The sequence below is a fragment of the Alnus glutinosa genome, chromosome 2 (assembly GCF_958979055.1).
Source record: "Alnus glutinosa chromosome 2, dhAlnGlut1.1, whole genome shotgun sequence".
In the NCBI taxonomy this organism is placed as follows: Eukaryota; Viridiplantae; Streptophyta; class Magnoliopsida; order Fagales; family Betulaceae; genus Alnus; species Alnus glutinosa.
The window spans coordinates 29,424,044-29,447,813 of NC_084887.1; the positions used below are offsets into that span (position 1 = coordinate 29,424,044).

The 23,770-nt window shown below is 35.6% G+C and overlaps 1 protein-coding gene and 3 pseudogenes across 1 annotated transcript; 1 reads left to right on the forward strand and 3 right to left on the reverse strand.

Annotated features, from left to right (window-relative positions):
- LOC133860469 (chloroplastic group IIA intron splicing facilitator CRS1, chloroplastic-like) overlaps positions 1-3,106 on the forward strand; it is a 16,133-nt pseudogene extending 13,027 nt beyond the window's left edge.
- Positions 1,127-2,184, reverse strand: LOC133860470 (PR5-like receptor kinase; annotated as a pseudogene).
- On the reverse strand, positions 2,217-6,203 carry LOC133860471 (vignain-like; annotated as a pseudogene).
- An 82-nt stretch (positions 6,204-6,285) lies between these two features.
- LOC133859303 (PR5-like receptor kinase) lies at positions 6,286-23,282 on the reverse strand. Its single transcript, XM_062294665.1, has 8 exons — positions 22,821-23,282; positions 22,141-22,176; positions 13,737-13,781; positions 13,346-13,387; positions 10,766-10,831; positions 10,265-10,324; positions 7,686-7,727; positions 6,286-7,490 (listed from the first exon to the last, which is right to left on the reverse strand). The coding sequence occupies exons 1-8, from the start codon at positions 23,080-23,082 to the stop codon at positions 6,385-6,387; spliced, it is 1,659 nt and encodes a 552-aa protein (XP_062150649.1). The 5' UTR covers positions 23,083-23,282; the 3' UTR covers positions 6,286-6,384.
- Between the last annotated feature and the right edge of the window lie 488 nt (positions 23,283-23,770).

Sequence of the window (23,770 nt, forward strand, 5' to 3'; positions counted from 1 at the left end):
TTTCCAGCAGCCAATAGCCATCATGAATTACTTTCATCAAACAATTTTGAAAAGCTACTGATTCATGATGACATAGAATGTCAAACTATGACTAAAACTTGATGTGGGAATAATAATTCTGAAACTCTTCATTCTATTATACTTCCAAAAAAAAACAAAACATTCTAAACAATATCATTTGATTCTTTCACTTTTGAAATATTGGTTTTGTGTCTCTTTTCTGAAATGTTTTGGACCCATAATATCAGTATCTTGCCACTTTGGTTGCAGAGGATTGCCAAAAGTCTAAATAAATCAGATAGGTACTTTGACAACCTTATTCCATTGCAATTAAGGCATCCCTCAAATTTTTTTTTTGATAAATAATTTAATCTCATTAGAAAAGCGCAGAGGGGTGCTCCCTCAATTTTTATTTTATTTTTTATTTTTATAAAAAGATCAAAATCTACTGCATGAATGTCGAAGTGTTTTATGATATTTGTAGCAGTAAGATTCGGTCAATGTTTCTCATTTTGCAAAGCTACTCATTAGTGTATACTCAAGTAGAAAGCTTTCCTGATTGAAAGGGGTTCTGCAGTTGATTGTCATGAACTTCAAAAGATTTGGCAAATTTATTTGGCACCAGAAGAAACCATGGACTAAATATTTTATGTTGCTTTCCACATTTATGTGCTGCGGGTCCTTGGAAATGTTCAATAGTATTATCCACTACTAATTAGATTTCATTTGTTTAAAATGTATCCTGGTGACCTGAGATCAACATAGATACATTAAATGTGCGTCAAGATGTGAGGTGCGCGCAATTTAAAGCATGATGCAAAACTTTATATATATAATTTTTTTATAAATTTAGCCTGCTGAACTGTAGGATTGTTAGGCTGGGGTAGAAAGTACTGGCTTAAAACGTTATAGTGTGGAGCTACAGTAAATAATGCCGGAGGAAGTGTAGCAATCACTTACAGGGGTAAACCATCAGAGTAGTCTGCGCTGGTGTGAAGGAGACCAGAAAAGAAACGTTTGGGTCTAGATCAGACAATCAAATAAGTCATTCAAAGTTCTCCGGCTATCGTGTTCATTCAATGTCTAGTCAAGGATTACATTCCACATACAAAATTTCTAATAAATTTCAGCGTAGAGCCTCGAAACTGACTTTGAAAGGATTTGGAGAGGATGTTGTGGAACCTCCTGCTGGACTTCCCCAAGGGGAAGAAGGAAAAGGCTTGGGTGGGACTTGAATATAACTTCATGACTTCCTTCTAACATATCAACTACCTTATCCATGGAAGGCCGGTTAGCTGGATTAGATTGTATGCACCACAAACCCACTAGAATAATCTTTCTTGCAAGCTCTTTCCCGGCTTTGTCCATGTTCAAGAGCAGTTTTAGATCCCCTTCTAATTCTATATGCTTGTGGATCCAGTGTGGAAAATATATTTTACTGCTATGTTTGAATCCTGCATCAATGTTCTTTCTTCCTGCAACCATTTCTAGAATCATCATTCCATAGCTATAAGCCTATAAACATCAGATTTGTGTGAAACTATTCCGAAGTTTCTTGAAAATACTTCTGGTGCAATGCATCCAACTGTTCCTCTTGCACCCAACAGTGACATAGTACTCTCTTTTCTGTTGCATAACTTAGCAAGACCAAAATCTGAGATCTTTGGACGGAAATCTTGGTCCAATAGGATATTTTGTGGTTTTATATCAAGATGGAGGATTTGTGTATTACAGCCCCGGTGCAAGTACTCTAGGCCATGTGCAATGCCAATTGCAATGTAGTAATTTTTTTCCCATCCTAAATGGGGACTTCTGTTTAATTGGTTCTCATCATATATGTATTTTTCAAGAGATCCATTTGGCATGAATTCGTAGATAAGAGCTGCTTTAGATCCTTCAAAACAGAAACCTAGAAGGGTGACAATGTTTACATGGGCAGTTCTACTGATGCTGGCAACCTTATTAAGAAATTCTTCTCCATTACATTCGGACTTGCACAAAACCTTCACTGCCACCAGACAGTCATCAGGTAGCTTTCCTTTGTATATATCATCATACCCTACTTGACCTAATTTGTCTTTAAAGGAGTTGGTCATTTTCTTTGTCTGAAAATTTTTTATCGTTTGGGAGCAAAGGATACACATTTCTTTAGAAAATCCTCTATATTTTCATCATTCTTTGTTTTCTTATTCCAGAAGACCACTGATTCATATGATTCAGACTTCTTTCTCAGGCAACAAAGAATGACTAGTGTCACTGTAATACTGCAAACTCCCACCATTGATCCTGCATACATTTAAGACAGCAAACACCAGAGACATACATCCCTTCAAGTTAGGAGGTATATATGTATTTTCCTTCTTCTCTGTTATTTGTTTTTGCTTTATTTTGTTTTTTAAATGACACTATATTTGGAGAACTGGAACATTGTTTTTGTAATAGTACTTGAAAAATACAAAAAGAAAGTTTGCTTCAGTCAATTTTTATCTTTTGTTTTTGAAATATGCAAATGAAGGTAGAGGAGTATCGAAGTATATTACCTACTAAAATTTTCTTCCTCTAATTCAACTTGGATCCTGCAACATAAGCATGAGATCAAGCAGGGAATTAGATTATGTCGATAACTAATTCTCAATTCACTTTAATATTTTTATTATAATTTATGTGGTTGTAGCTCCATATGATGGAGGTTCTACATTGATTTTTGAGTAATGTATCTATTGTTTTTCTTTATTGACCTGTTCTTTCATGATCGTTATACGTTGCTATGATAAGCCATTGATTCATGCCGCTACCAAGCGTCAGTGTATCAAATATCGTCATCGATCTCATTGCTATTCTCAAATGATGCAGAGAGATTTGAAACCCCAAAGCTCAAAGAACCCTCTGCCAACGTTGTTCCCAGATGCCGACACTGGGGATGTGTATGTGCATGCATGATCACTGTGCTGGAGTTTGGATAGGCCACAAGGGCTTGTGCTCCTCTCATTACTTGCGCTCAAGGGTTGATGGCCCAAGCAATCCATCTCGAAGTTGAGGTTCCCGTGTGTCTATACGCCGCAATATCAAACTTTGTTGGTTGATTGCTCATAGCTCCAGTGAAGGAAAGCATAACAAGCATTCAAAACAGGAAGGTCTTGGCATGAGCTGTATACCCTGTTGCTAGAGAAACTATTGCTTTTTGAGCTGGGAATTAATTATTGTGTGTGGTTTTTTTATTTTTTTTAAATGTGTCTTTGTTTGGGTTCAATTCTATTGTGGGTCCTTGATTCTTATTTTTATGTGACAAAATGGTTTCTAAGACAAATGGGTTCTCGTTTTTGTGTACTCAAAACGCATAAAAACGTCAACTTTGTATTTAGTTTTAATTTTTACAATTAAAGAAATTGAAGAATCTATAAAATTGATGGCAATCATGGAATTGGAGTCAAGGAAGTTTGCTTCCTTTATTTTCTTTTGAATCGATTACAAATTAACCATTGTGATGTGATTTTAGGAAGAAAAAAAAAAAAAAAAAAACCGTCAATTTAGTTTTTGTGATTACAGCGATTTGCAATAAATTCTGTGTTATAAAAAGGTTTTGAGAGCTAGCACGTGATACGCAAAAATAAGAAATAGGTCCCTAAACTCAACTTCCGTCTAAGATTTTAAATTTTGTTACATTGAGACACTCCTTTATCTAAGATATCATTTCTAACAAATCTATGGATTCCCATTATAGTCAATATTCAAAATAGATTAGAATCACATCAATTCAATGTGTTTTTTGGAACAAAGATATATAGGCTATAATTTACCGCAGTATTGCCAGTATATTATATATACAACAAGCTGCACCCTGTTTGTCAAATTAAGAAGTACAGGCTTCATTTTTAGTTCCATTGCATAAATCATCTCTTCTTTTTTTATGGGATATGAAGGCTCCATTGCAATGCCACACAGCCCCTCCTTATCAGATATGCCACGCTGCATCCTTATGTAATTAACCCTTCTCTCCCCATGAGTTCTTTACTATCCAGTACTTTGTTCCATCGATCACTTGTTCTTCTTCCATAGCCAACAACTGCAACTGCATGATCCATCTCTCTGCCACATTTTCCACTGAACACCCCCTGTACGTGAATAACGTGATCATGTAAGCCAATCAATCAGGACATCAAACTCTGTTATTTCCTAATAATTAGCATCATGTTGCTTTTAGTTTACCTCCCAGTAGAACTGGAAATCTGAACCCCCAGCATCTATGGACACGGATACAGGTTGATTTGCAGCTGCTTTAAGCAATGCCTTCTCATCGTTAGCAGGCACTCGCTCATGCCCATCAATTCATGACACTAGTGTAGAATTTTCCTGCACAACTACATGTCATGATTCATAAGTTCTTGATCATTATCTAAGGGAAGTATTAAAAGTTAATCAATTCAAGAGTGAGTGAAACATAAAATATATACCATGGAAGCATCGCAAGTTCCATCTGCCGCTTCGTAAGGGTAATTAGTTTCTGTGGCTATGCCCCTCTTTCGCTTGATCCATTGCAGCCTCGATTTTTTTGTGTCACAATCTACCAACTCTTGGTCAGACAAAGAAACTAGCTTATTGGTCTTGATTTGATTGACACCCTCTACTGCTACAACGGCTGAAAAGGCCCAGCAACTACCTGCATGCGGAACATTAACAAAAACAACAAATTACAACCAATCCAATCAAGTATTATGTCATAATAACAAGGGGACACACAAATTAAACTCTCCTTACAACAATGGCCTTGGTTCTTAACACCGGTCACAGCACCTTTCTTCCTCCAGTCAACAGAATGGGGAATTCTGTCCACCTTCTCGTACATGAAGCTCCCACTTCCACGTGGTGTTCCTCGGAGCATCCTGCGGTGCTTAACCTTGGACCCACCTGCGTAAGTGCTCCTAAACTCATGGTTAGTCATGTCTGCAAACTTGTTCAGCTTCAGCTTATAAGGCTTATCCATCCTGTTGGTAGTATGAACATGCATAACATTTTCCTTGAATACATTGAAGCGCTTGTGCTTCTCATCAAGGCTCTTGGAGATCACCGTGTGGTGGCTCCTCCACCTCTCATACAAATCCCATAAACTTTCCTCGGACCCCAAATCATTCTCATGAAAATCAAAGCCTCAGTCAATCCAAGAACCAAAGTGATCAGTAAGAGAGCAACCCAAAAGAACTTCATTTTCAATTGCTAGAATTCAACACGATATGGGAAATGGAACAAAACAATGTCTAATAAATGGAGAGGTTACAGTTCCTTGATTAATGGAGGAAAAACAACAAAGAAAGGGGTTATAAGAATTATGGAGAAGAAAGATGAGTGGGTTTGGTTTACTTACAAAGCAAGAGGTCTTTTAATAATTGGGGTGATTCGTATTGCCTTTCAAAGTGCAACGATAAGTAGGACGAGAAAAAAGTTTCCTGTTAATTTGGGGTTACATGGAACTTAAAACTTGTGTGTGCTTAATTGGGGAATGGTTTTACTTGCCAAACAAGTTACAACTTAAAGGGGTGTGCGTGCGTGCGTGTGTGTGTGTGTGAGAGAGAGAGAGAGAGGGAGAGAGGAAGAGCAAGGTCAAGCGGGAAATGAAGTTCTTATAAGTACTGCTTTATCTTTAATTGAAATTTAGTTGCTTTAAAATGGATTCGATAGAATTATTAGACATAAAAAGTAAAAAAGCAAAGGATCGAATACAGAAAAAATGTATATGTACGTGAAGCTGTGCAAGTAATCCTATTTTTAGAACAACTATTTTGCAGTGTGAACTGTGAACGTGTTAGGAAATTTATTGGAAAGAACTGTGAACTTGTTAAAATATATAGAATATATTCTACATTGAGACAAATTGCAAGGGAATATATATATATATAGAATATATTTTGACAAATTGGGGTGGAGCCATCCCCAACTGCAGCCACGTCCAAACAAACAAAGGGGCGGAGCCAACCTTGCTAGCCATTCTCCCTTGCGCACCTTTCATAACTGAACACAAAATTGAAATCTTCTCTCCACGTTCTGACCGATTTGTCACAATGTAAAAATATTGTATGAGAAATACTCTATGTCCCCCTTCTTTTTTTCCTCCAAAATTGGTTCCCAAGTAATGTGTTATTATCTTATGAAATGGTGACACATTTTCCAAAATAATAGATTTTATCCATGATTGACACATCATTTGAAAATTAAGTTTTTTTTAAAAAAAATTTAATAAGTGTAGCACTTCTCAAATTGTGTATATAAAACATTGTGTAAGCAAGCAAAACATGCACAGCAATAAGATCATCTATTCTTCTTTGAATTTTTGATACAATTGCACCAATTTTAAATGTTGGATTTTTATGACTATGAAGTCATGGTTGAATCTTAAGGTGACCTGGTAGGTGAATCCAAGAAAGGCTTTGGTGGAAATGGTAAGGATTGAAGGGTCCCTTCTAACATCTCTATCACTTTACCCATTGATGGCCGATCTGAAGGATTGGTCTGAATGCACCAGAGACTAACTATAATCATCTTTTTTGTTGTCTCTTCTTCCGCCTCTTCTGTTATATCCTCAAAAGTAGTACAATTTTTGCTCTGTTCAAGTTTCGTATAAATCCAGTGTGGAAAATATGTCTCACTGGTATGAGAGAGTCCGCTATCAAAGTTTTTTCTTCCTCCAAGCATTTCAAGAACCAACATTCCGTAGCTGTAAACGTCAGACTTGTGAGAGACTCCACCAAAGTTCCGACTAAATACTTCGGGTGCAATGAAACCAACCGTTCCTTTCATGCCTGTTATTGACACAATACTCTCTTTTGTTTTGCATAGTTTAGCAAGGCCAAAATCAGAGATTTTTGGGCGCAAATCTTCATCCAAAAGTATATTTTGTGGTTTTATGTCAAAATGTAGGATCCTTGTGTTACAACCTCGGTGCAAGTATTCTAGTCCTCGAGCAATGCCAACTGCAATTTGGAACATAGTCTTGCTGTCCAAGTGACAATTTGTAATTGAAGATCCTTTATCATATATGAACTTATCAAGAGATCCATTAGGCATGAATTCATAGATTAAAGCTCTTTTAGTCCTCTCATAGCAAAAACCTAGAAGAGTGACTATATTAACATGCGATGTTCTACTAATGCTTGCCACTTCGTTGATAAATTCTTCTCCATTACCTTTGGATGCGTTCAGAATTTTCACTGCCACCATTCGCCCATCAGGTAGCTTCCCTTTGTATACAACACCATATCCTCCTTGTCCTACTTTTTCTTTGAATGAGTTGGTCAATTTCTTCACATCTAAATAAGTATATCGCTTTGGGGCTATTGATCCGTACTTCTTTATGAATTCCTCATCAATGATTTGATAATTCTTTGCACCACTTTTCCAGCGGACCATTAATGTATTACTTGAGAAGTGCCTTCTCTTAACTTTGTAGATAATTACAAAAGAGATTACTACAATCCCAACCACAGCTGCAGAAATAATGCCTGCATGCAAAGAATGGTCTAAGTCACGTACGTATTTCAAGATTAGAGCACAAAAAGAAGAATAAAAATAAAATAATGTATTGCAGAAATGGTACACTCTTTTGAAACATACAGAAAGATAATGCCTTTTCATTATATATTAGAGCAAGAAAGAAAGAAACTAGAATAGCTTTTATACGATATTGATCGCCATACCAATTCCAAATTTCAGCCACCAATTGCTCTTTGAAGGTGGTTCTGCAACAAAAACACAAAGTTAGAGTTCTTTATTTGACGATAACGTTTTTCTTTTTTCCTATACTTAGATTATGACAATGCTATGACTAAAAAATGAGTGTGGACAGAGGGGATGTATAGAAGAATTTTGTTTTTTGTTTTTTAATGTAGAAATCCTCAAGATCGATTAAGGGTGTACGTGCATGTGCCAGTGATGTATGGGTGGAAGCTAGACCTAGTAAATTATCAGAGAGAGAGAGAATAGCATATTCCATGAGTCCACTTCTTGATGAAACTGCCATACATGTGCGACGACTGCAACCTTTCTACAAGCTATGAAACCTTTATTAGTCATAACCCAGCTAGCGGAACCAGCGAAAGTGCAGGAAGAAGAAGAGACGGCAAGGCCAGCGAAACGAGATAATTAATTGAAAAAGCTCGAACGACAAACTTCAAACAAAAGATTTGAAAGATCCATTACAAGTACTCGTGTCTCACCATGACATTAAATTTAATGTGCATGTGCAAATAGGAAGGCAATCGGCCTAAATGGGAAAAAAGTTATGGACCTTGATTCAACGTATGCATCAGTACTTGAGCCGAGCCTTTTTTTCTTCTTCATATAATTGAGAGTATCGTCCAACGGCCAAAAAGCCTAAAGCCTCATAACAAATAATTCCCCTTGTCTAATTCCACATGTTCACAAGGGAATTATGGAATAACTAATAGCATGTATGTGGATCTGATACCAAGTCCATTAACCAATCGATTTGAGAATAGTTGCATGGTATAACATTAGATTCTCTTATTTGGCATGTCAGTAATTGTCTATGTAGTCCCAACATGAGGTGATCACATATAGGAGTCGTGGGATTTGGAGAACATAGCAACTTGGGAATCTCCAATGAGGGCGTGACACGTGATTGTGTGCCAAGGTGATGATTGGAAGCGTATGCAAAGAGAGACGAGGTTAGTAGACACTACAAAAAAACTAAACATTCGCCACGTGGCTACAGTAGCCGTTATTGTAGCCACATGGCCAGATAGCCACGTGTCATAATGACCACGCGGCAAGATGTAGCGTAAAGGACGAAATAGCCTTCTAACCATATGTATTTAGTACACGTGGCAACATTGCCGCGTGTAATGGATCCACATGGTCATGTCGCAACGTGTATTAATTACACGTGTCCACATGAAAGAGCTTGTCAGAGTAGGCCGATGAGAAATACCTCTAATGCTTAAGTTAGTTAACTCAATGACTTTGATTCAACACATCTACACTCCTAATTAAGGCTTTTACCATATTGAAATTGTTCAACGGCCGAAAGGCCTAAAGGACCAGAACTAATAATTCTCAATGTCCAATTTCATAAGGGAATTAGGCGGTAACCATTAAGTATATAGACTCGATACCCGGTCCATTAATCAATTGACTTGAGAATAGCTCCATGGTACAACATTAATGGATCTTCTCCTTTGGCACATCAATAATTATATCTGTAATTTCAGCATGAGGTGATCCCATACAAGAGTCATGCGATTTGGGAAACATAGCAACATGGGAGTCTCCAATGAGGGCGTGAAACGTGGCCGACGGTTACAAAAAATCTTCTATAGAAGGCAAAAGACACCATGTAAAAATGAGACTTTCAACTCATTTTCTTTTACGCTACCTTTGCTCTCCAAAGATTATTCCCTTTAAGTTATAATATTTTAAGTATTGGAGTTATCCTCCACTAGTCAACTCTAACAAGCTCTTTTGCTAAGCTCTACTCTCCTTAGTTACCGGCACGTACCAATTGTCACTTGGCACGCGGCCAACTAACTGTTCTAACATCTAAACGGAGAACCAATCCCATCAGTACCTACTTCATTATTGTTGTCTTGTCTATTTCTGTGTTATCAAAACTCTTCAAAGTTTAAATACAACTTCCAAAATCGAGGACAACAGCCACCACCACAAGAATTGCAATCCTTAAAAGTAAGTACAAAAGTCAATATTACCCGCTTACTCAACTCCTTAGAGCACTCACATCAGTTTCCCAACCATTTTTCCTATATTTAAGAAACAAAACTATTTTTTGCTTCCCTATAAAAAAACACCCTACAATAGATTCCTTTAATTTTTTCTATATCAATTAGATACTATTTTTTTACTCTTATTTTATTATTTTTCTCTCTTTCCTACTTTTTCTCTCTTCCCTATATCAATTAAATATATTTTTTTTTATATTAAAATAATACATAGGGAATTAATAGTAGACATGTATATATAGGGAATTACTATTCATTCACAACTCTCTTATCTAAATATAGGGCATTTGCTGTGGGAGGTTTTTTGATGTTTTTCATAAAATTTTTCCTAAATATAGGGAAGGGAACGAATATAGGATAACTGATGAGAGTGCTCTTACGAGGACATGCTCACATGCATATCATATATAACTCCTTAAGAGGAAATGCGAACCATACTAACAATTCAAGCACTAAAAAAATAACAAAAGAAATATTGGAAATTATAAAGCTAGGAAAAAAAGAAGAAGCAAGACCCAAACCTGGGACTCCTGGTGGCACAATGGGCGGTGGTGCTGGCGAAAACGAGGATTGTGGAGAAACTGTGACACAAAGAATTGAAAAAAAAAAAAAAATCAATCACAAAAAGAAAAAGAAAATGTATAACCTAGTTTTGAAAATAAAAATTAGGAAAACTAATTGAAAGACTACAGGAAAGTTGGGAGAACGAGGAATTTGATAAAGAAATAAGAATTTAAAAACAAATTCAATTCCCTCTGTCTAATAATTGAATGTTTTCAGAATGAAAAAACAATCATTAAATGATAAACATATAATACGTTGGCAACCACTATATTTTCTATGTTATTTCATGAAGGGAAATATATTTTTAATTATGAAACGACTATAACCACAATACTAGTATTATTAGTTAGGTGAATCATCTGGGGTCAGACCTGGTCGATGAACTAGTAGGTAGTTGTGCAACAAAAGAAATATTGGAAATTATAAAGCTAGGAAGAAAAAGAAAAAAGAAGCAAGACCCAAACTTGGGACTCCTGGTGGCACAATGGGCGGTGGTACTGGCGAAAACGAGGATTGTGGAGAAACTGTGACACAAAGAATTGAAAAAAAAAAATCAATCACAAAAAGATAAAGAAAATGTATATCCTAGTTTTGAAAATAAAAATTAGGAAAACTGATTGAAAGACTGCAGGAAAGTTGGGAGAACGAGGAATTTGATAAAGAAATAAGAATTTAAAAACAAATTCAATTCCCTCTGTCCAATAATTGAATGTTTTCAGAACGAAAAAACAATCATTAAATGATAAACATATAATACGTTGGCAACCACTATATTTTCTATGTTATTTCATGAAGGGAAATATATTTTTAATTATGAAACGACTATAATTAACCACAGTACTAGTATTATTAGTTAGGTGAATCATCTGGGGTCGGACCTGGTCGATCAACTAGGTAGTCGTTTTTGTGCAACAGTTAGAGCACCAGGGTTGTACTAGATATCCCATAGGATACGCAAATTACCCTACCGTGAAGAGGTTAATGGCAAGTATATGCCATATTGCGGATGATTATTACTTGGAGCATGATTATATTAATATATGTATACTTGTACATCAACATATGATTTTTTGTCTCATCATATATATTGACCTATGAACTGTTGCATGTGAGTTTTACTCTTATTTCTCAAACTATTTAGAGTTTACTACATAACTATGTTTCACGCGAGATTATACTCACTAACTAGTGGACTTTACCAATTTTGTGTTTTCGGCCACCTGTAAAACAACATTGTTTTATAGAGGAGCCTTTCTCGACGATGCTGAAGAATAATTCTGATATTGACCCTCATGGATCTTATTGAGATTTGAGATGTTGCGCCCTGACCTAGCGTTCTTAGATTGCTTGGGAGTTTAACTGCCCCATGCTGATATTTCTTGTGTTATGCTACAAGATGCTTGGATAGCCTTTTAATGATGACCAATATATACTTGAACCATGATTCTCCTAGACTATTTCTGTATTTGAGATGATTTAGCTTATTTGTGATAAATGATTCGGACTTGTGATCGAGTTATGGTAACACTTTTATGATTATGTTATTATGAGATTATTATGGTAAGACTTATGCTTTGGTGATATATTCATTAGACGCTCTGTTATATTTGTGATGTGCATGATTGGCTGTTTGACTACAAAATAAAATATACTCGAGTTTTTTCACTGCACAACTCGCTAAGAAAGATTAATTAATAGCACTCTGGTTAATTACCAGTCAATTACACTTGGGGGCGCTTCAATCAATGCCTAATTCATAACTGTTCTTGTCAATTTTTGTGTTATCAACCTCTTTAAAGTTTAAATACAACTTCCACAATCCAAAATGACAACAACTACAGCAAGAATTGCAACCCTAACCAATAGGTGCAATGGTCAATTTTGCCACCTAATGCTCACATACACCTACTATATTATAGAAACGTTGAGCACATTACGAGAAATGTGAACCCTAATGTAACCCTTATTCAACAACCATGTTAGGGATAGAAACACCGCGGGAATCAAACAAAAGTAGGTCAATTTATATATATTAGGACACCCGTAACACACCAAAGTACTAATTAGAGTAAAGTGAGCCGTAATTGGGCTACTAGGAATATTAGGGTTTTTTAAGGGGTTAAATTTCAGACTTCTGTCTCAGCCGAACATTCAAAAGTATAGCCGAACGTTCGATTGTAGCCTTATACCGAACGTTCGCTTAAAACCCTAAGACCATTGGTCCAATAGTACACCAAATGTTCGGTAATATGGTTGAATGTTCGCTTAAAACCCTAAGACCGTTAGTCGATCTAATAGTATACCCCAAATGTTTGATGGCTGACAGTACTAAAAATAATACCTCAGTCTTATCCACTGCAGTTTTAGCCTATAAATACCCATCACCCTCGCCCTTTCATATCATTTCTGCACCTTCCTTTAGTATGATCCTAGAGTGAGAGTGAAAGAGTGATTTGGGACACAACCCTCATAAGTGCACTCATAACAAATCTCTCCTCTCATTTATGAGTCTCTTCCACATTGGCCAAACTCTCATTCGTGTGTGAGTCCTTTATAAATTTAAGAGTGTCATGCGTACTCCAAGAGCCACAACACTCTTTACCGAAGCTAAATCAAATGCGTCAAACCAAGACACGTACTCATATAAGTGAAAGCAAACAATGACTCTGAAGCCAATTGATAGGGAGAGAAATACCCAGTGAGTCCAACAATAGTAAGTTAATATACAAATTAAGATACCACTTTTAGCCCAAAAAACTTAAGCTAATGGGCTTGGATCCACTTTTATATATATATATATATATATATATATATATATATATATATATATATATATATATATATATATATATATATTAACTACTCTGTCTATTTACAAATCTCACAAGTGCACTTATAACAAACCATACTAACAATTCAAGCACTAAAAAAATAAGAAAATAAATATTGGAAGTTATAAAGCTGGAAAAAAAAAAAAAAAAAAAAAAAAAAAAAAAAGAAAGAAAAAAAAAGAAAAAAGAAAAAGGCAAGCCCCAAACCTGGGAATAGTACTGATGGTACAGTCGGGGATTGTGGAGAATCTGAGACACAAAGAACAAAAAGATATTAAAAAAAAAAAACCACAAAAAGATAAAGAAATTGTATAACCTAGTTGAAAATAACAATTGGGAAAACTGATTGAAAGACTGCAGAAAAGCTGGGAGAAAGAGGGAAGTTGATAAAGAAACAAGAATTAAAAAAAAAAAATCAATTAAACTACACTTTATATGGAATTAAAGTAGACGTAAATAATATATATACTTCTGAATTAAATAACAATACGCTTCGAACACACATGAATACGATCGAGGGAATGGCTTTTCATTATTTGGACAAGAAAGAGATTGAGAAATATTTAGAAGACATTTAATACGGTTTATCATCGCATACCAGCACGGGGAATTAGAGTTGGCTCAGAACAATTCACACTAGTTCCTGCAATAAGAATACAAAATTAAATAGTTAGAAGTCTTTATATATATATATATATATATATATATATATATATATATATATATATTATTATTTTTTTCAATAGAGAAGTCTTTATATTAAGAGAAGACTTTACGACGACTTGTACGTATAAAATAGAAGACCAGATAAATTATTTACAAATCTAATTAGTAGTGAAGGAAAAAAAATAAAATAAAATCTCATGACAAGAAATAGTTACTGAAAACCTCATAGAAATTTTCTTTAGATATTTTTTTGTTGTTTAATGAAAATTCTTGTTATAGTTGATCGGTCAAACCAATTATTACTTCTCTTTTGCTTTCTCTTGAGACCAAGTAAAGCGAGCCTTAAAAACACACAATTTAACAATGATGGGGAAAAACAGAGCAAACACACAATTTAACAATGATGGGGAAAAACGCTCTGTTGCGTTTATTTGTAAAAGAAGAGCGAAAAGGAAAGTTTTGGTTGTAGAGGACGAGGTCCCTCCTCCTGTAGTTTTTTTTTTTTTTTTTTTTTCAGATTTTGAATAATTGTTCTTCTCTCTTTGGGTGTAGTTGGATCCGTAGAGGAGAAGGTGTTTTATTCTCGTCCTGCTATGGGATTGAGAAGGTGTGTTCTGCATTTGTTTAGTTTTTTTTTTTTTTTTTTTTTTTTTTTTTTTTTTTTTTTTTAAAAAAAAAAATCTTTCATTGTTTATTTTCCATTGTAGATCGATCTGGGACGATTGATTTCATGGTCTTGGGTGAAAATCGTTTTTGGAGGCCAAGATCGATTTGTGGTTTCTATTCAAGCGGCTGCGACTTTAACCGTGAAGGAGAGGTCTGCCTGACTGGTGCTCATAGATTGGAGGCTAGGGGTTTTTCTGTAAGTAAGTATCACAATCCTTCTACGATGGGATGGCGTGTCGACTAGAGGCGGGAATCGGACAAATCGGCGATCCGAGATTGGGGTGGTTACTCTGTGTGTGCTCGTGGGTTAGCACCGGTGGGATTTTCGGACCAATTTTTACATCTGATTTTTGGGCAAAAACCGTCAACGGTTTCTTCGAGGGAGGGACATTTCTGGTGAGAAAAATAGGTGAATTTTTCAGCCGGAAAATTTTGGAGAAGTCGGCATTCTTTTTGTTCGAGAGGCCGGTTTTTTGAATGGGCCCAAACTGTATGGGAGCCTCATGCTGATCATTTGTAAATTCTAATCTGGATATTGTAATGTAGGAATTGTAGGTGTTTGGCTAGATTTTTTTTCCAGGGTATCCGGAAAATGTAATCTCAAAGTCTCGGACTCTTGTTCTGTAGCGCATTTTGGCTCTATTGGTTTGATAAATGAAATTGATCTATTTCTTCAAAAGTAAAGTGAGCCTTTATTGGGCTACAAGTGAGCCTTAAGGTTTGTTTTACAGCACTAGTAGCTGTTACCCAATCATTTTTCCTAAATTTAGGGAACAAAATTATTTTTTGTTTCCTTATAAAAAAACACTTTATAATAAATTCTCTTATCTTTTCCTATATCAATTAAATACTCTTTTTTTACTATTTTTTTTTTATTCTTTTTTCTCTTTCCTACTATTTGTCATTTTACTCTACCAACCAACTCTTTTTTCTCTTTCCTACTTTTTGTCAATTTTTTTTATCATTATATTGTATATTGGCCTATTGGGTAGCACTGTAGCTACCCAAGCATGTAGATGAAAAATAGGGAAACTACTTTGAGTTGTTTTTGTGACTTTTTTTTTTTTTTTTTTTTTTTCATATTTTGCCTATATTTAAGAAATGGAACTACTTATAGGACATCTGCTACTAGTGCTCTTAAGGGGTTAAATTTTGGACTTTTGTCTCAGCCGAACATTCATAGTATAGCCGAACGTTCAATTGAAGCCCTATACTGAACATTCGATAGTATGGCCGAAAGTTCGCTGAAAACCCTAAGACCATTGGTCCGATGGTACACAGAATGTTCGATAGTATGGTCAAAAGTTCAACTGAAGCCTATATTGAACATTCGATAGTATGGCCGAAAGTTCGCTGAAAACCCTAAGACCATTGGTCCGATGGTACACAGAATGTTCGATAGTATGGTCGAACGTTCGCTTAAAACCCTAAGACCGTTAGTCTGATAGTACACTGAATGTTCGATAGTACACCTCGAACGTTTGATGGTTGACAGTGCTAAAAAATAATACCTCAGCCTTATCCACTGTGGTTTTAGCCTATAAATACCTTTCACCCTCGCCCTTTCATATCATTTTTGCCCCTTCCTTCAGTATGATCCTAGAGTGAGAGTGAGAGTGAGAGTGAGAGTGAGAGTGAGAGAGTGATTTGGAGAGAGATGTAACTTTCTTCCTATAAATACCCCTTACCTCTTGTTCTTCCAATGATGTGCTTATGTGATTATACGCAAATGTTATGAGATAATAAACGTGGCCACTGATACCGAGTGTGTGTGTGTGTGTGTGTTTTAATAAACATTAGAGACAGTACAACACACCCTGAGATGGGATGTAGCCTCATCGGCCATTAGTCCTAAGTAAATGGGGCTAGGCTAACAGGGTTCCATAGAGAGTGGCTAAGTGGACCAATCTTTGCCGAAAGGTGATGTGTGGGATAAGCATAACCTTACTCTAGGGTTAAACAGAGCTAGAGATATTTATATAGTAACGTTAATAGGCTTGATTTGTAAATTGCACAAGTAGTTGCAAGCAAGTCAAGGACTTGCCTTCATTTGTAAATGTCACAAGTAGTTGCAAGCAAAGTAAGGAATGACCTTGCTTTGAAGATGGTACAAGTAACGGCAAACAAAGTAAGGACATAGACCAATGTTTATAGAAAGCTAATTATGTATGAAATGAATATGCTTGCGAAAACATTGATCACAATAAATATTTTAAGAGAAATGATTTCAAAAATAATACTTTTATTTTATCTACATATGAACTGTTCACAGTTATACACTAGCACCAGCTTGCTTGCTTACTAAGTGGTGAGCTTATCCCTTGCTTTATCCACCTATAAAACATCTATGTTTACAAGGATCTTGAGGACACGACCATTTGGAGTAATGATATTGATTTGGTTACACTTGAGGACACATTGTAGAATCTCAAATATCTCTTACGGTAAATAGTATTATTGGGTGGCAGTGTAGACTTAGTGTTTTGAAATGTATTTGTGTATTAAAGGAGTATAGAACTATTTTATAGTGATGAACTGTATATTATAAGGATTTCAGTTAATGTAATGATTCTTAGTAATGCTCTGGTTGTAATTATTAATGTTGATAAAATATTATAAGTTTCTGTTGCGTAGTATTCTCTTTTAGCGGAGTAGGGATCACTGAGTCTTATTCCTTGTGGAATGAGACTAAGGAGCGAACCGTTAAGTCAATTACTAGTTAGTTAATTTTTCGAGGCGTTACAACATCATTTCTAGTTTAAAAGCCTAAGCTAATGGGCTCGGGGTCCACTTAGGTATATTAACAATATAGGACACAAACTTCGCAAGTGCACTCACAACAAATCTCTCAATTACTTGTGAGTTTCTTCCACATTGATATAACTTCCCCTTGTGTGTGAGTCCTTTATAAACCAAGAGTGTCACGCGTACTCCAAGAATTGCTACACACTCTTTTTACTTGAGTCAAACCAAACGCGTCAAACCAAGACACTCATATTAGTACCAGGAGAAGCTAACCATGCATGGTTTTGATAGCATTTGTTAGGGAGAGAAACACCTAAGGAGTCCAACAAAAGTAAATTAATATACATATTAGGACATCAATTCTATTACAAAAGCCTAAGCTAAAGCCATGAGTCTCACTTAGGTATATGAACTACTCACTTTCTTTATACTTTTTCAATGTGAGACACAACCCTTATAAGTGCATTCACAACAAATCTCTCCACTCACTTGTGAGTCTCTTCCATATTGATCAAACTCTTATTCGTGCGTGAGTCCTTTATAAATTTAAGAGTGTCATGCATACTCCAAAAGCCACCACACTCTTTACCGGAGCTAAATCAAACGCGTTAAACTAAGACACTCGTATTAGTGAAAGCAAACAATGGCTCTAAAACCAATTGCTAGGGAGAGAAGCATCTAGTGAGTCCAACAATAGTAAGTTAATATACATATTAGGATACCACTTCTAGCCCCAAAAACTTAAACTAATGGGCTTGGGTCCACTTATATATATATATATATATATATATATATATATATATATATATATATATATATATATTAACTCCTATTTCTTTCAGGGACGCAAATCTCACAAGTGTACTTACAACAAACCATACTAACTATTCAAGCACTAAAAAAATAAGAAAATAAATATTGGAAGTTATTAGGGGTGAAAACCTGGACCCAGTTCCTGGTTATTGGCTAAAACCGGTAACCAGCGCCGGGGTCCCCAGTTATTAAAAAATGCCAGTCGGCTCTGGAACCGGGTAGCCGGTTAACCGGCGATTAACCAGCTATCTCGATTAGTACCCGATTATCCGGACCGGATACCAAATCATTATTTGGCTAGGCCCTAAACCAAGGGAGACGGCTAGGAAAGCCGTGTTTGGTTGCCGAGAAAACATCGGAGAAGCATTTTTGGAGCCCAGAGAGGAAAATCTTGGCCTCCACACGAGTGGTGGGATTCTCCAGGCACTCCAGCACCGATCTGAGGGCAGTGCACCGTAGGCGGCATCCTTCAAGAGCTCATCCACACTCTCCTTCTTTCGTATATTTTAGACATAACCAAGCAAGAGGACGACGACTGAGATATGCTAGATTGCTAGGGTTATAAAAAGAAGATAATGAAAGAAATGAGGAAGCGATGAAGACTTGAAGACTTGATTCACTTGAAATAGATGGGAGTATCTAGAAATGCACGTGACAGACGACATAAGTTGAGCAAATAAAATGGCTTACAACTGTTATTCACTAAAGAGTAAAGACACAGTGTGCAGGGATGGAGCCAAAAAATATTTTGGGCAGAGGCCAAGCCGCCAAGGCATGAAGTCGATCAAGCTAGCTTTTGATAGGGTTTGACCTTCTTACCTTGCACCGTGGCGCACCCATTATATATAGCCTGAAAGCTCTTTGGGCCGGAACCAATGGCGGAGCCAAGGTTTTGGTTCATGGGGTAATTTTTTATTTTTATTTTTAAATTATTATTCTATGAATGAAAAAAAAAAATTGATTAAAACTATATATAAAAAAGAATAACTAACAAAAATTTAATTATTGTTTAAAATATATAATTGTAACATATAATTTATTTTGTTAGGCTCTTCGAATTTGGTCTTTATTAATCAAAATTGTTTTCTTAAATAATGATCTACTGACAGATTTGCTAAATTTACTCTGATACAAATTCATTTAGTATTTGATTGGAGCTCAATAAAATCATTATTGTTCACCATACTTTTAGGTAACTACAATTATATATTTCATACAATTACAATATGTAACAAAAACTATATATATTCAGAAAATAATTAATTTAATTGAAAAATCTAAATATAAATGCTTAATCAATATTAAAGTTTGATTACATACCTAAAACTTTTTAAGAAACAGAAATTGTCAAAAAAACAACTGATCTTCATTTATTGTTTAGGGCTTGAAGAAAAAAAAAAAAATTGACAGACTGTTAATAACAACTTCAGAATTTCACATGAATCTAAATCTCAATTTTGCTTTTCACTGTTAATGCCCTTTGTCTTTTGCTTTTGCTTGCCCTTTCCTTCTAAATTGAGACTTTATATACTTTTTTTTTTTTTGGGCTACTATTATAGAAAGTTAAATGGTTTGGACTAATTTAGAAAAAAAAAATGGTTTGGACTGAAGTGTTGATGCCACTTACTAGTTTTCTTTTTGTAAGTATATATATAGGGGCTTTTGTCTTTAAACTTGGCCCACTCACACGTGTTTTTCTAAGCCCACAAACCATTGACGCGTTAAAAGAAAGAAAGACTAGTTAGTAACTTAGTCTTACTTCCAATGTAGTCCACAAACAAATTAAGAAAACTTATTTAAACGGTGTGTTTAATAAAGGGGCATCTTGTATGTCTTCTTCCCCTTTTCATCTAAAACCTAAACCTAAAAGCTTTTCATCTAAACCTAAACCTAAAAAACAAACCAGACATCTCAGCGCTGCTTGAGTCATTTGCCTGATGTTTGATGAGTGTTGGTATTCCCCCCCCCCCCCCCCCCCCCCCCCCCCCCCCCCCCCTCTTCCATCACTGATGGTGTATTTTAGGCTTCTAGCTTAGATATATTAACTATAGGGTTAAATACAATTTACCCCCATCCGAAGTTGCATTTTCAATTTGGCTACCAAAAAATTTAAAAATTTCTAATGTATCCCGCAAAGTTTCAAAAATTTTCAATTCAGGCATTCCGTCTGGTTTGGCCGTCAAACCAGACAGAATTTTGACCACGTGCGTGTCACGTGACTTTTTTTTAAGCAAATTTATTCATTTTACCCTCACTCCAAAACGACTTCGTTTTGCCCTTTAAAGGTGAATTGAAAATTTTAGAAACTTTATAAGGGTAAATTATTTTTTTTTTTAAATATTTGTTTTTGTTTTTAAATAAAATACCTTTAGGGGTGGCTGCTTGTTGGACAGCCACCCCTTAGTATTTTTTTTTCTTTTCTTTTTTTAACAAAAAACAAATATTTTTTTTTTATTTTTTTTTATGAGATTTTATAATATAATTTTTTTTTATTTTTAATGGACACGTGTCGGCTTTCTATTAGGTGTGACGTGGTACCTCTAAATGGTAAAACAACATCGTTTTAGAGTGAGGGTAAAACGGATAAATTTGCCTAAAAAAATCACGTAACACGCACGTGGTCAAAATTCCATTTGGTTTGATGGTCAAACCAGATGGAATGCTTGAGTTGAAATTTTTTTAAACTTTGGGGGGAGGGGCACATTGCAAATTTTTAAATTTTGGTAGCCAAATTAAAAATGGCCGACAACTTCGGGGGTGAATTATATTTAACTATTAACTATATATCATGCATTTTATGGTGCCGGTACATAATCCAAATGAAACGACGTCAATGTGTGAGAGAAGATAAGGATTTAACGAATGTGTGGAAGCCATCCGGCATCCAAGCGTGTGACGTGTGAGTTTGTGAGAGCAGATGAAACGATGTGTGAGAGAAGATATGTGAAGCAGATAAAATAATATATATTTATTATATATACCTTGTTTCTCGGTTTTCCTGTTATAATCGATTTTTTGAAAAGGCTAAAACCGGGTACAAAAATCAGTTTCCCCGTTACCGGTTGGTACCTTGTTACGGTTTCTTAGCCGGTTATAACTGGCCGGATTTACACCCCTAGAAGTTACAAAGCTGGAATTAAAAAAGAAAAAAGAAAAAAGAGGCAAGCCCCAAATTTTTTTTTTTTTTTTTTTGATAAGGCAAGCCCCAAACGTGGGATTCCTGATGGTAGGGTGTACAAACGGTTATAGGCCAAAACCGCTAAATGCTAACCACTTAGGCAGTTATTGCATTTTACCAACCACAACTGCTGGTTAGCGGTTATTGAGTAGATAACTGGCGGTTGTATAACCGTTTTTCAATTTGGGTTTTGGGCCGATTTTAGACCGGTTTTGGCCACTTTTGGGCCGGTTTTAGTGCAGATTTTAAATCCAAAATAGTAACAAATCCAAATCCATAACCTAAACATTACAAATCCAAAATTATATATATATATATATATATAAGCGGTTAGCGGTTATTAACCACTTTTCCCAAACCCTATAACTGCTAACCGCCTAGACGGTTAGCGATTATTTATAATTTTTTTTGAAAGTGATTATACGGTTATAAGCGAATAGTGATTTTAAAGCAATTATAATCGTACCGTTTGTACACTCCAACCTGATGGTACGTACAATTGGCTGATCATGTATTCTAGTTGGGGATTGTGAAAAAACTGAGACGCAAAGAACAAAAAGATCGATATTTAAAAAAAAAAAAAGAAGAAAACTCACAAAAAGAGAAAGAAATTGTATAACCTAGTTGAAAATAAAAGTTAGGAAAACGGATTGAAAGACCGCAGAAAAGCTGGGAGAAAGAGGAATTTGATAAAGAACAAGAATTTTATTTTATTTTTTATTTTTATTTTTTAAAAAAGTCAATTAAACTACACTTTATATGGAATTAAAGTAGACGTAAATAATATATATACTTCTGAAATAATAATACGCTTCGAACACACATGCATGAATACGAGCTAGGGAATGGCTTTTCATTATCTTGACAAGAAAGAGATCGAGAAATATTTGGAAGATATTTAATAAGGTTATCGCATAATACCAACGGTACGTACCGGTAGCGTTACAATACTTATAAAGAACCGGAGTTCCTGCAATAAGAAGATAAAATTAGTCAGAAGTCTTTATATGAAGAGAATACTTTACGACTTGTACGTATAAAATAGAAGACCAGACAACTTATTTACAAATCTAATTAGTAGTGAAGGGAAAAAATAAAATAAAATCTCATGACAAGAAATAGTTACTGAAAACCTCATAGAAATTTTCTTTAGATATTTTTTTTTTGTTGTTTAATGAAAATTCTTATTATAGTTGATCGGTCAAACCAATTATTACTTCTCTTTTGCTAATTTCTCTTGAAAGTTGAAACGGCCACAAATCATACGTTTTGGATGCAAGTACTTAAGTTTCATCCCCAAATTTAAAAGCTTTTAATAGTATGCACGCTCACTAAGTTGACTATTTCGTTGATGAAAATAAAGAAAATTAATTATTGATGTGAATAAGTGATAAGAAATTAAGCTCGTAGGCGTGATCTAGCTAGAGGGTTTGACATCAAATGTTTGTTTTTAATTAATTAAAACAATTCTTGGAAAAATTAAAGTTCGATGGATCGAACTTCAGTTAATTTGTTCGATCGAAATCGAGTCTCCATGTGGCAAACGCATTATTCAGCACTCACAAAAACATAACAAAAGGAATAAAAAGAAAAGAAAATGCAGAAAATCCAGACCTCGTGGTGACTCAGCCAACTGTCGTGATGGCACCACCAACTGCGGCTGTAGCGCAGTGAACCGCAATATGGGACGTGGGGTTTGGAATGTGGCGCATAGAAACGGTCTGTTGCAGTACTTTACATATTGCTCGTTGCCAACACAAGAAGAAGTTTGTATGGAGATGAAGATGAAGGATGTGAAGATGAACAAGTAAGGATGGGACGATGGTCTGCTTGATCGCATGTTATAAACTTTGAATAAGACCAAGGAAAATGCCATGCACACTATATAACTATGCTACGCATAATTGCATATCAGCACAGAGAGAGAGAGAGAGAGAGAGAGAGAGAGAGAGAGAGAGAGAGAGAGAGAAGAGTAGAACTCCAAAATTGTAAAACACATTTTGAGAGAGTGAATCAAAATCATATGTAGACGGTGGAAACGCGGTTTCAAGCAAGAAAGAACTTGTGTCCTAACTGGTCTCTAAGCGAAAGCACCTTGCTCCTTCCTATTTCCAAACCTAGACTAAGACACAAGGAAAAATCTTTTCGGAGGGCCAAGTCAAGTCTTTGCACATGCAGGATTCGGATCCACGATTAAGAATTGCCGTGCAACACTTTAGTAATTAGGCCGTGAGATATACAACATGCCACCTACTAAAAAAAAAAAGTAGGGCGTATGGTATTGAGGTTAAAAATAAGGGGGTGTCCGTTACTGTTGAAACAGATTCCGGTAGGTAACGTGTCGATCAATAATTCACTTGTATGCTTCTTCTTCTTTCCTTGCAAGTAAAAGCTGCGTCGGGGGTGCCGACAATCCCGCTCCAATGCTTAAGTGTATTGTTTTGAGAATAAATGTGCAGAGTAATGCTAGCAATTAATTAGCGTACCTCAATATCTGATGAGTCTCTGGTATTTATAGAGTTTTAGGAGCAGTTAATCGATTCCCTGCACATAAGGGAATCGGT